The sequence below is a fragment of the Pseudomyrmex gracilis genome, unplaced genomic scaffold (assembly GCF_002006095.1).
Source record: "Pseudomyrmex gracilis isolate BER0280 unplaced genomic scaffold, ASM200609v1 scaffold_1, whole genome shotgun sequence".
NCBI classification, from domain to species: Eukaryota; Metazoa; Arthropoda; class Insecta; order Hymenoptera; family Formicidae; genus Pseudomyrmex; species Pseudomyrmex gracilis.
The window spans coordinates 1,916,763-1,928,759 of record NW_018020585.1 but is presented as its reverse complement, the minus strand read 5'-3'; the positions used below and the strand labels follow the sequence as shown (position 1 = coordinate 1,928,759).

At 38.1% G+C, this 11,997-nt stretch overlaps 1 protein-coding gene and 1 long non-coding RNA gene across 6 annotated transcripts; both read left to right on the top strand.

The window, feature by feature from the left end:
- The first annotated feature begins 130 nt into the window (after positions 1-130).
- On the top strand, positions 131-10,239 carry LOC109852783 (allatostatin-A receptor-like). 5 transcript variants are annotated; one of them, XR_002250034.1, is made up of 6 exons: positions 131-1,941; positions 4,174-4,303; positions 4,389-4,664; positions 4,773-5,021; positions 8,968-9,097; positions 9,642-10,239. XR_002250034.1 is itself a non-coding variant. In XM_020424292.1 (5 exons), exons 1-4 carry the CDS (start codon positions 1,505-1,507, stop codon positions 5,019-5,021), a joined length of 1,074 nt encoding a protein of 357 aa, XP_020279881.1. In that variant the 5' UTR covers positions 131-1,504; the 3' UTR covers positions 9,642-10,239. The 5 variants fall into 5 exon arrangements, 3 of the variants coding, with proteins under 3 accessions (XP_020279881.1, XP_020279857.1, XP_020279865.1); XR_002250035.1 differs by lacking the exon at positions 8,968-9,097 and adding an exon at positions 5,680-5,777; XM_020424292.1 differs by lacking the exon at positions 8,968-9,097 and having other exon boundaries at positions 4,407-4,664.
- A 372-nt stretch (positions 10,240-10,611) lies between these two features.
- Positions 10,612-11,649, top strand: LOC109852822. Its single transcript, XR_002250038.1, has 3 exons — positions 10,612-11,038; positions 11,115-11,369; positions 11,581-11,649. It is a non-coding gene; the product is annotated as an uncharacterized LOC109852822 (long non-coding RNA).
- Positions 11,650-11,997: the final 348 nt, after the last annotated feature.

Sequence of the window (11,997 nt, the reverse complement as noted above, 5' to 3'; positions counted from 1 at the left end):
GCTTGACGACAGATGACACCACGCGTTATTATTCGTGTTCTTTGAGCGCACCCCCATCCGTTTCTCCGATCACGTCAACCGTTTGACTGTGCTAAGTTTCTCAGTGCAAAACTACCCTCTGAAGGGATCGTGACACGCGATACTGGATATGCGACGAAATATTTGTCGCGATTTGATCAATTCGCTACTTTACAACTTGATCAACAAACATTTGTTAAAATTTAACGATTTCAATCTCGAATCGACAGATTTGCCGCGCTCATGTTTTCGAATTTTTAACTTACCGTGAACGTTTTTATTACGCGCGCAAAGATAAGGCTCGTTAGCGACTGGTGACCCGAAGAAGAAACGAAACACGTGGGACTGTTGTTAAAAAAAAAAAAAAAAAACAAAAAAAAATAAATAAAACAACTTATGAGAACGAACAACAAATTCGTTCTAAAAAGTAGCAGTTTCGTTCGCATTGCCGAAGAAGGCGGGAAAAATATCGGCGTGCAATATATCGTTATAGTTCGCCGAGATCGAGCGCTTGGCGATAAGCAGAAACGAACGTGTGAAGAGCGTAAACCTTTGACGAAAAACTCATTACTTAAAATTACGCATTACCGCAATATGTTTGGTCAATATGTGTCACGTATAAACTCATGGAAATAATCTCTCTACATCCATCGCTTTTTAGGCAAATGACGAAATTATCGCGAATTTTATCAACTTTGCGGTTCGAAGAGGATACGAGAGTAAACAAGTGTTGACAAGTCAAGTATACGAGAGGAGAAGAAAGTTAAGTAATATATTTTTAAAAAAAGATCGGATCTATATCTCTCTTTCGTGTGATGTTTCGCAATTTAACTTAGAAAATGACACACACACGCACACACACACACGCACATGGCGTCTATCTCAGATCTAATTATACGGTGACAAAGTGAACACATTACGAGAGACAAGAGAATAAACAAGATTATTTGACACGTCTGTGTACTTTGCATTAATTGAATTAGAATTGTCAAAGAAGAAAAAGAAAAAGGAGAAGGAAAAAAGAATAAAAACTCTATCTCTCTCAAGTATGTTAACATTCCTTCTTGCGAAGGGCGCGGCTGGAATCCGTGATCTATTGCTCCAGGATCTTCTGACGTCGAAGGATTCCCGAAGAGTTCGGAGCGAGAAGGATTCGCGAGGGATGGCATTGTAAGAAAAGAAATGACGTTCCGACGAATCCCCGATTGTACGCGTTTGACATCTACTCCCGGTGGCGAAAATGAGTTCGGCGGGAAGAGAAAAATTTCTCAGCATCATCGACGCAGACGGGAACGAGAGGATTTTTGCGGTCCTATTCAAATCCCATTAAAGCAATTCATGTCAGGTCTATTATTGGCGTAATGTGTGTGCTAAAAGCACCTCCTATCTCCATTCTCCGGACTAAGCCGGCCTAACGAGCTTGCCACGACGTAACCGAGGAGATTTGTGCTTGGATTTACAGATCGCGGGTCGATCTCAGGAAGTAATGGAGTCGGAAAACGCGGTTCTCGCGAATGCAACCGATGCGTTCAACTGCAGCTCGAAGCTCGGTTCGCTCGCCGGCGGTGACGGACCCTGCGAAAGATTCGAATTCGGTTTCGATCGCGAACTGGTGGATAGGATTGTGGCTGTGTTAGTGCCATTGTCCTTCGGCATGATCGGCATCCTCGGACTAGCTGGGAATTCGCTGGTGGTCCTCGTGGTCGCGGCAAATCCCGGAATGAGATCTACCACGAATATTCTCATCATCAATCTGGCCGTTGCGGATTTGCTGTTCGTCATATTTTGTATACCTTTCACGGCAACCGATTTCGTCCTGCCGTATTGGCCGTTCGGCAACGTCTGGTGCAAGATCGTTCAGTATATGATCATTGTCACCGCTTATGCGAGCGTTTACACCTTGGTACTTATGAGTCTCGACAGGTCAGTACACTGAGATTATCTTCTGGTTGAACGCCTGCAGAGTGTGAGAGAATTCTGATAAGCTACAAACCACATATATTTGCATACATGTATATATATATATATATATATATATATATACATGTATGCAAATATATATATATATATATATATAGAGAGAGAGAGAGAGAGAGAAAGTGAGTGAGAGAGAAATTGCGTTTTAGTTTGAAACAGTTTACATTGTGGAGTGATGCAAACATGTAACAAATTTGCATTAAATTTTCACGTGAAATTGCTAGATATCATAGCACTCATGTTATTGATAACACTCTTTCCCCAAATCGAGTGTCCATCGGTTACACTCAAATTTACGAGGATCGCATAAAAATTTTAAGTACCTGAGTCACTTCAAGTAACTAAAAAAAGACATGCGCGTATTTGTCGAAAATTAACAAATCTCGTAAGATTTACCGTTTTGAGAAACATCCCCCATATATCCGAATTGACGAAAAGAAGTGTAACAGTATTATCCCGCACAGCGAGAGATATCAGAGATTCAGTCAGATATCATTCCGCGCACGTACCTTTACAGCATATCTACTGAGAAATTTTATTACGTTGTAATCATAAAATGTGTCTTCAATATGTAAAGAGAAACAGACAAATGGGAGCACGGTTGTGTAAAATTGTTTTATTCAGTAGACGCTTTTACAAAATTGACGTTTCGATCGAGCATTCGGTCTTTGTCAAAGTTGTACTCTTAGACAGATTTTTTAATTTTCGATATATCACCAACCGATTCGAATCACTTCTCGGTAATTTCGAGAATGTATATCTTGCTAAAAATTTATAGGTCCTCGGGCAAGAGTTATGGATATGGAACACGAATTGATAGTGTGATAAACTGTAAACCATAAAGGAAATCAATAACAGACACATATATATATATATATATATACACACATGTATATTATTTTGAGATATAAACATCAGACTTTTTCCGGAGAAACTATCGCCGCGCATACATATGTTTCGAACAGTTTTCAATTCTCAAAATTCTCGCGCGAGTGGAATATTCGCTGGGGTTTCGCAATATAACGCCCCTCATACATTCTACTCTGCGGAATATATTGAATGTACGAGGTATATATATATATATATATACGATAGAGATATATATACGAGGCATATATATATATACGATAGAGATATATATATATACGAGTATATTTTTTATTGTTAAAAAAAGATTTCTTGTTATTTCCTCGTCAAAGAGTTTAAAAACCTTCAATAACGAAACATGTACAACATTTTTCGCGATTACACGCGTTCGCTATATATATTTTCATAAAACGCGCTTCGGACTTTCATTTCGTTCGTTTTTTAACGTTCGATTCGTCTATCGCTTTGAGTCGCGATGCGCTACGTGACGCGCGCGACACAGTCGCAGAGTGCAACATATCCGTTTGATACCTTCGTCCTTAAAAGGTGAGAGAAACTTGAGCGTAATCTCACTTTTCGTGACATAGATCAATGCGGAGTTATTGTGAAATCATGTACGCGACCCTCTCCCTCCTCCTTCTCTCCCCGTGTCACACGGGGTAGCTTGTGCATCTTTCGCAGCAACAGTTTGCAGGAGCTTGATTAAAGCAGCGACTTTGAGTTTGATCATTAAGCTGCCCTCGTAAAGGACGCAATCTTGCAAAATGGCATTATATCAATTACGTACGTTAATCATGATAATGTTTGTTTGTACTGTATAATCAAACTATCCGCGTTTGTGAGACAATGTTATTTCGATGAATAATGTAGACGAATACCGCACACAACGGTTGCTGAATTCGCGATCGACTCAATATATTGACGAAAAAGGTATATTACCTTTATAGTTTTTAGATGAAAGCGATTCGCCTTCCTTTTAAATAAACCATAAAACGAAAAGTTTCCGTTCCCGAAACAACTCGATATATCGTCGTCGTTTATCTCGAGGAAAACGATCTCTGGTTTTTTCTTTTTGAGAAAACATTTTCATTTTCTTGTTCAATGTCTTCGGTTTCAATTTAGATTACACGTGTACGCGTTCTAAAACTTTGCTCTTAAATGCCATCAAGTTCCGAGCAGATTTCAACTACACTTTAGAGATTTCACAATTCACGCAACATTAATCAAAAGTTTTGTTTTATATACATATATATATATATATGTACAAAGAATTGCTCAGCTCAGCATCAAGACGAGAGAAATTGCTCGTAGGTATTTAGCGGTGGTTCATCCGATCGCCTCGATGTCCTGGAGAACGGAGATCCACGCCATACGAGCGATCTGCGTCATGTGGGCGGTGATACTTCTGATATCCGTGCCCGCACTGGTGATTCACGGCGAGGTAAGTACGGCGCACACAAAGCCCCACGTCCCCCCCCCGTATCCGACCTCGTTGTTACACGTGTGTGTGTATCGCGTGTACGTAGATTCACTACGTGTTTCAGGAGATAGACGAAGAATGGGAAAATTTGACGGCCTGCCGAATTCTGGCCCAGTACGATTGGACCTGCTTCCAGTTGGTCTTCTTTATGACGACCTACGCGTTGCCGTTGATATTGATAATTATTTTTTATATGTTCATGCTGAGCAAACTCTGGCGCAACACTCGCGCCAGCGCCGAGAGCCGGCGCGGAAGACGTCGGGTCACCAGGCTCGTTTTCGTCGTCGTCGGTGTTTTCGCCGTCTGTTGGTGTCCCATACAGGTAAGGGATTCGCTTAAAATAGAACGGAGACACGTATTATATTTCGTGTGGAAAAAAACAGTCTCTCGTCATCTATCGATGTCGTTCGCGATGACGGTCACGTTGCAGGTGATACTGGTGATCAAATCCCTGGACTTGTACCCGCTCACGACGGGAACGATAATGCTACAGATAGCAAGTCATATCCTCGCCTATACCAACAGTTGCGTTAATCCAATCCTATACGCTTTTTTAAGCGATAACTTTCGCAAAGCCTTTCGGAAACTCATTTATTGTAAGCCGCGACCGGAGTCGAATAATCGGCTGGAACCAGCAACGAGGACCACGAGAGCTGCCAGTTCTGGCGATATTCTTTAGGTGAGGATTCAATTCTTTTTTAATCGCAGACTTTTTAGACTCGAGAGACCGCGCGATACACCGATCCTCTCGAATCGATCTTTCCTTTTCTTTTGGAACATTCTTGTATGAGCTTCCCTCGAATGCTTCGCTTAACGCGTTTACCACTTACAATAGAGATTCTATAGTTTCTTTTTTACTTCCTTTGTTATCTCTCTTGAAAGGAGATGATATTTGTCCGTAGACAAAAAATCATTTTCTTACTATATAGCATGTAATCTATAAATAATATGTTTTTCTTTTATATCTTCTTTTATTCTCTTTATTGTAACAATCTTTCCGTCATCGTTTTCCTTCGCTTTTTTTTCTCTTTTCTCAATGTAATACAAATTTCTCCGGTAGATGACGAACGGAATCGCGGCTGTACTTAACGACTTCATCCGATTTACTTGGCTCCAGGTTTAGCTCGGCTCTAACCCGGTACGCGAAAGCGTAACAAAATTTTCCTCTTTTCCTCCTGCTCTCTTTTTACCACCCTCTTTTGCTCTCTCTCTCTCTCTCTCTCTTTCTCTCTCTCTTTCTTTCTTTCTCTTTCTCTTTTTTTCGCAACCCCTCTTGCTTTTTCTCCCCCGTGGGCTCAGCGTGGCGTACTGCCATTAACACGATGACGTTTTCACAGCCAGTTTACTCTCGTTGCCATTTTCGTTTGTCCCATCTACATGCCTACGTCGAAAAAGGGGGAGAAACAGTGTGAGGGAAGAGAGAGAGAGTGCGAGTGTGAGTATGATCTTGTACCATAAAGTATTGCCATTAATGTAGAGATGGTGAAAGTGGGTAATATATTCTTCTCTTGTCTTATATAGTTTTTATTACACAAGAGTGTAGTATACACAAGAATCAATTTTCTTACGCAGAAAGTTGTTTTTTCTTTTTTTTTTTTTTTGTGTTTTCTGTTCTCGGAAACGTTATCTTGAATATTGCAACACACTGCTTCCCCTCTCCCATGACTAATAACTAATTCATCTGTCTGTTAAATATTAACAAAAGTAAAATTTATTTATTGCAATTTAATCAACTAAAATTTAATTAATTAATCAAGATATATCACGAATAACAAACACACGCACATGTTGTTATTATTATAATGTTTGATAATATTGTTGCCAAGTTTTCTCAGTGTGTTTATCTCGAATTTATATTTATGTTAAAATAACAAGATATCATCTCGGATGTTGCGTTTCTATTTCGTTGAAAATTTGTTTGAGATTTATTCTTTTCAAACGAACGTCTGCAAAAGTACATGTTCATATACATAGGTACGTAAACCTTTCACTTCAGTAATTTCATCCTAAATTGAACGTCACCGCAATAAATTCTGTTTGCTTTGTTTTTGTTTTTTTTTTTTTGTTTTCATTTATCTGTGCTTTTGTATTTATTTCTGTATCGCTTACAGGCGCGCATTGAAAATTTTTCCGGAAAATCTCATCGCACGACATATTGCGGTCAACAAACAAACCTTAATCAAGTCGATGTGTGACTCCGAGATTGACAGCTGGGCAAAAATTTAATTAACCATTCTTTGATGCCGGCGCTGTGTGTTTATGTTGACGTTTCGCTCTTTCACCTTTTGCCATACGTGACTATTCACCTTCTTAATTTTCATTCGCGATTCTCTTTCATCTTACATAGACAAGCAGATATATATATCTATACAGTGCAAGTTGAATATTCAACTCTTGCACTGCTCTCGCAATTTATTTCGTTTTTTTATTTGCGCAAACACGTTGGTAAAAAAATTTTTAAAGTAAACTAGAATTCGATGGCAGTTGAATCGTGTGTGTTGTTTATATCGAACATATAGCACATAGAGCTCCGCTTTTCTCACGTTCGCAATTCTCATGGTCGGTGATTCGCTCTTTTCTCATCTCGTTCTCCTCTCGTGCTTTCTTACCCCGACACTTTGCTACCGATCACGCATGCGCAATAATGAACTCTTATCTTTATGTAGTTTATATATTACATATATTATAAATTTTCGGTACTGCCAATGAATTTCGAACTACATTCTTTATTATAATATATTTAACGTGAATGCGTTTGTTCTTGGCCGAATGAGGCCGAGTCGAGAAAAGAAGCAAAAAAGTGAGAAATACTGTTTCTGTCTTGCGCGCACTTTTATTTTATCGACTGTAATTCGAGAACTTTGGGCATTAGACTATACAACGTTAAAGGAACAAGAGCATTCCGTTACGGAGTTTCTTTGTTCTAACAGGCCAATAAGAAGCTTTGAAGTTGGAATTCTCAGGCACAACTACTTGTCAAAGAGTGAGAGAAATAAAAGGAAAGAGCGAGAAATGCGAGTTAATGGTTTCCGACAACCGCAACATGAGAAAAGCAGAACTCTGTTGCATGTACGACACATCGCGATCGCGATGCCGAAACAAACGGAACATGCGCAATTTCGATCCGCTTTGCCGTTTAATCAGACGGAAACGTTGTACGTATCTTATGAACGAAACGTTCGAAAAACGATAAGTGATCCGGTAATATCGTCGGCCGTCCCGAGAGAATGGCGGCGCACAACGAATAGTCTCGTAAAAATGGTCGCTCACCTCGACTCGTACAAACAAATTTTAATCAAGCAGACATATTCCACATGAGCAATGAGACGAGATAATCCGATACCCTCGTCGCGCTGATTCGATCTTGACTAAGCGTTTGCGTAGCTATCTCTCTGTGATATTCGCAGTCCTATTTGCGTTTGCAGTACATCAGCGATCTCCCATCATTATACAGTAATCCAGCTATGCGGGATAAATTGGGATGGATTGGAATAAATCACAGCGCAAATGAATCACACGTGCGAACTGTTTATTTTTAAAGCGCCAGAATTTTGGTTCACAGATTTTATTTATCAATGTTTGTTTCATCAATATCTGTTTTATACGAAACAAAAACGACTTTTAAACACGTTGAAATTTTATTTGAAAAATTTTCTCTTTTATCACTCGCTTTTATTTACGACAAAATTTATAATTTTTAGCTCGCTGGTTTTTTTTTTTTTTCGTTATGTTTCCGCAAACGTTGTCTCGTATTCGTTCGTTGTGTAATTAACGTTTGAAAAACTTCCAACTAAATATCGATTTTCGCGCCGATTCAATCTACGTGCCGAGAGAACCGTAATTTCAAAGATATTCCGAAATGGTTGCCAATGTAACTTGATAAATGGAAACTGTTTGGCAAGAATTTCGAAAAATATATCACAAGATTGACGTTTTCGCGAATGCGCGCTCGGCATTTGTCACAGAGAAGAAATACCTCGCGATTTTTTATTCCACGTCTAAATGTAATGATGTACAACCAACAAAAAAAGGTTTTCACAAACATTTGCGGTGTAAGAATATACGATCCAATAAATAATAAACGGACACGCGATTTGCAGCCACGCGCGGAATGTTTTGGATATTACGTCTCTCAGCGGGATCTAGATAATTCCGGAAGAATAAATCCACCTACCCGGAATAATTTCACATACATTTCCTACATAGTTTTCAGCTTATTTTTGTAATCTCGTTTTTCGGGACAAAATCCCGGGATTCGAAAAATCGGGATACTCGCAAATCTCGATAACTTGAGTGTACTATATCGTAATACATTATTTTATTGTTCAATATTTATTTTTTTTATTTTGTCATAATTCTTTCTCGGTTTTCGATTTACGCACGGATCGTTTACATTGTGTTTGTTTTTATTTAGATTTAGACAATTAATCTCTTTCTAACTGTTTAGAGATACTGTTGTGTTTGTTTTTTTTTTTTCATCTCACATCATGAAATCTGATGATGCAAAATGCCAAACTGCGTGTGTGTAAAAGATAATAAACCGTTCCCTTAAGCGCGAAAGTATTACCCATTCAAACTGGAAAATGCATTTTATATGCAATCTTTAATGAGAGAGCGGGACGCAGATATGCAGATTTGACGACGAGTACACAGATCGATAATGAATGGGAAGGTCGATCAATAGCGTCGAAGGAAGAAGACAGACGTGCAATAGCCAGGAAGAGAACGCAAGGAAGATGTGAGAAAAGGGTTGAAGTGAGTGGTTCTTCTGCTTTCTCAACGAGAAAAGTCTTCCGCTTATTTCATGACGCGGCCTACTTTCAAAACTCCTTTTCTTCTTCTTCTTCTTTAGCACGAATTATACCGTCGAGATCACAGAATGGTGAATTGAACCAGAATATCGAAGAATCGGGAATCCCAAGAAGTTTTTAAAATTTCACAAACGAAAGCAAAATTCGAATAGTTACCTAAACACTTTCAAACGTGAAAGTGAGAATAGAATACTTTTATTATTGCTTTTACTTATTCTTTTGCAAGTCGAAGAAAGAAGGAAATTTTTATCAATGTTTTAAATGTGTTATAAGTATTTTTTGTGACATTTTTTTGTTTTGCGCGTGACAAAAAATTAAATAGGTTTGTACGCAAAAGATAGATTTAGAGTAGGATATAAACTGACAATATAAAATTAATAAAAACGAGGAACGCGTAACGAGAGATAAATACGAGCGCAACGACGGAAAATCCTAGGTTTGTTTCCACGGATGTTTGCCTCACATTCAAATTCTGTTGACTGTTGCAGATATAAATTCACCGGCATGCAGCGTGGATTGCTACATCCTAGTTCGTTTCATTTACAACGGATGAATGTCTACGGTACATAGGATATTCGGTGTTTGATGTTATCTAGCGACTGATAAAAAGACGTCAGGTTCTAATTTTCGATTCTTTTTTAACTTTCGCAAAAACAAAAACAAAATATACATATACACGTTAAACTTTTATATATTCTCTCTATTTTTCTTTAATGAAATAAATATTGACGGATATTCAAAGATAATTGCGAAGAAGATGAGAAAAATATGCAAAAAAGAAGAGAAGATCTACTTGTATGAGATTGTTCTAGTCGGTGTCACTTATGTACTTTTCTTTACGAGTGAATGATTTCACAAGTTCGATTTGAATTTGCAAATTGTACAATTGACTACTTTTGCGGATTCCGAGTGCGATAGTGAAATGTTTAACTGTAAAGTGATTATGAAATATGTTTAAATGTACACACAAACACATACACAAGAGTTTATTTCCAAGTGTTGGCCCATTTCAAGACTGTTGATAATTTGCGAGAGATTTAAGGGAAATCACTGTCAGAGAGGAAATCACATACCTGAGTATTGTATAGAGTGTCAATAAAAAAACAATATTGAAGTAATTTTACTGTTTTTATTAATTGCGTTTTTATATAAAACGCGATGTTTTGTTCTGACTGTTTTGGAGCTTCAATACTTCGCTGTCACGCGAACGTCATAATGTAATGAATGTTTTTGCTTGCAAACGCGTACGCACATATCTCGCGCAGACGATGCGAGATAAAACATCGGTTTTATTAGTAAGGACGAGCAATTCGAACGATTTGATAAAATGACTTTAAGAAGACGGAGTTCAGTAGGTTATCATCGTAGGTTAATGATCGACGAACAAAAGAAAACCAAATCGCTTCGAAACAGATTTCCAGAGGGTAATGTTCCGGAAAAGAATTCTGTTGCCGAGCTCTCTCTCCGCTCGTCGTTTCGTTGCAATGATTCGCGATAACCGCATTAATAAAGTTAATTGATACTTCAACGGCGCGTCGCACTTGTCGCCATTGTGATCGGTCGTCTTTAAGGATTTCAAGTTGATTTTTATAAATTCTTAACAGTCACGATAGAAACTCACGGAATTTTTCACGGTTTAATTTTAACCACAAAAGAGATATTGAATTGCATTCCCGTGCGAATTCCCAGAAACTTAAGGGCGCTATAAGGAAAAAGTGTAATAAGATCTGTTATTGCAAAACAGATTTAATATAGCTAATAATTGTAACCTTATTTTAAATTCTGCGAAGTGGCAATTTTGAAAAAAAGCGAACGTTTCGTCGTACGTGAGATTTAGCGAAAAATATTAAAGAAAAAAAAGATGGAGAAAAAAATGATGAGCCAAGTATATATTTGTCTGCGACAGCTTTTTGACAAAGATGGAAAATGAAAGAAAGTAACCAAAAATATCACGTTGACAGAGTCGTGAGTATCTCATTGTCAAATGGTCGGAAACATTCTCGCGTGTTGGCGAAAAAGCAGAAACACCTACTCTATTCCTTCGCTCGCACGTCCCTTTTGTCAGAGGATCGATGAATTTCTGCTCCCGTACAGAAAATGAGAGGTAGAACAATAAGAGGTGGACGAAATTCGTGCTCTCTCTCAGAAAAGCGAAACGAACTAGTTCTGAAGCGCGCGGCGAAAAGTAATGATCTTTCGGCCTGCGGTCTTCGCTGGTACGTGCTTTAAACGCATCCTGTTTTTCATTAATATCTGCACAGCTCTGGCCTTCCCATTTATATCTGTTTGTTCATTTTGAATGAGCGACTCGGGAGCGGAGAAATTAATTATTACCGGGATTACTTGAGAATATTTAGAACTATTTTTTATTTATATACATGCAATAATATAAAACAAATTAATTACATTACTCTTCTCTCTTTTTAGATGAAATCATATTTTTCCCCTTTTGCTCCGTAAATAATTCGGGAGAAAAAAATAACGGAAGTACAAAATAATAATTGTGTTGCTCTGGTACATATTTTTGACAAATTAGGTTTATGATTAATGATTTGCTATTTGTAATTGCTTGCATAATACTGTAAAGTTACATGTTTTAAAATTTCAGAAAACACAAGTAAAACCTTTCGTAAAATCTATGTATATATTATACATATACGTATATAAAAAATAATAAAAAGGTTTTTTTAGAATCTTGTGAACTTATCCTCTATTGCCTTCCATCTTGCCAACTTATCGTCCACGCTCGATCTATCCAGTCATCTACTTGGCGTGGTGCGTCGTGACGAGGCTCTGTAACAATGACCTCGTTCCATAAAACTCCTGGCATACTCAGGCACATAA

Coding starts and splice junctions, on each gene's coding strand:
- LOC109852783 (XM_020424268.1), top strand. CDS start 1,505: ATGGAGTCGGAAAACGCGGTTCTCGCGAATGCAACCGATGCGTTCAAC. Junction 1,942..4,173: donor GTACTTATGAGTCTCGACAG/GTCAGTACACTG, acceptor AATTGCTCGTAG/GTATTTAGCGGTGGTTCATC. Junction 4,665..4,772: donor TCTGTTGGTGTCCCATACAG/GTAAGGGATTCG, acceptor GTCACGTTGCAG/GTGATACTGGTGATCAAATC.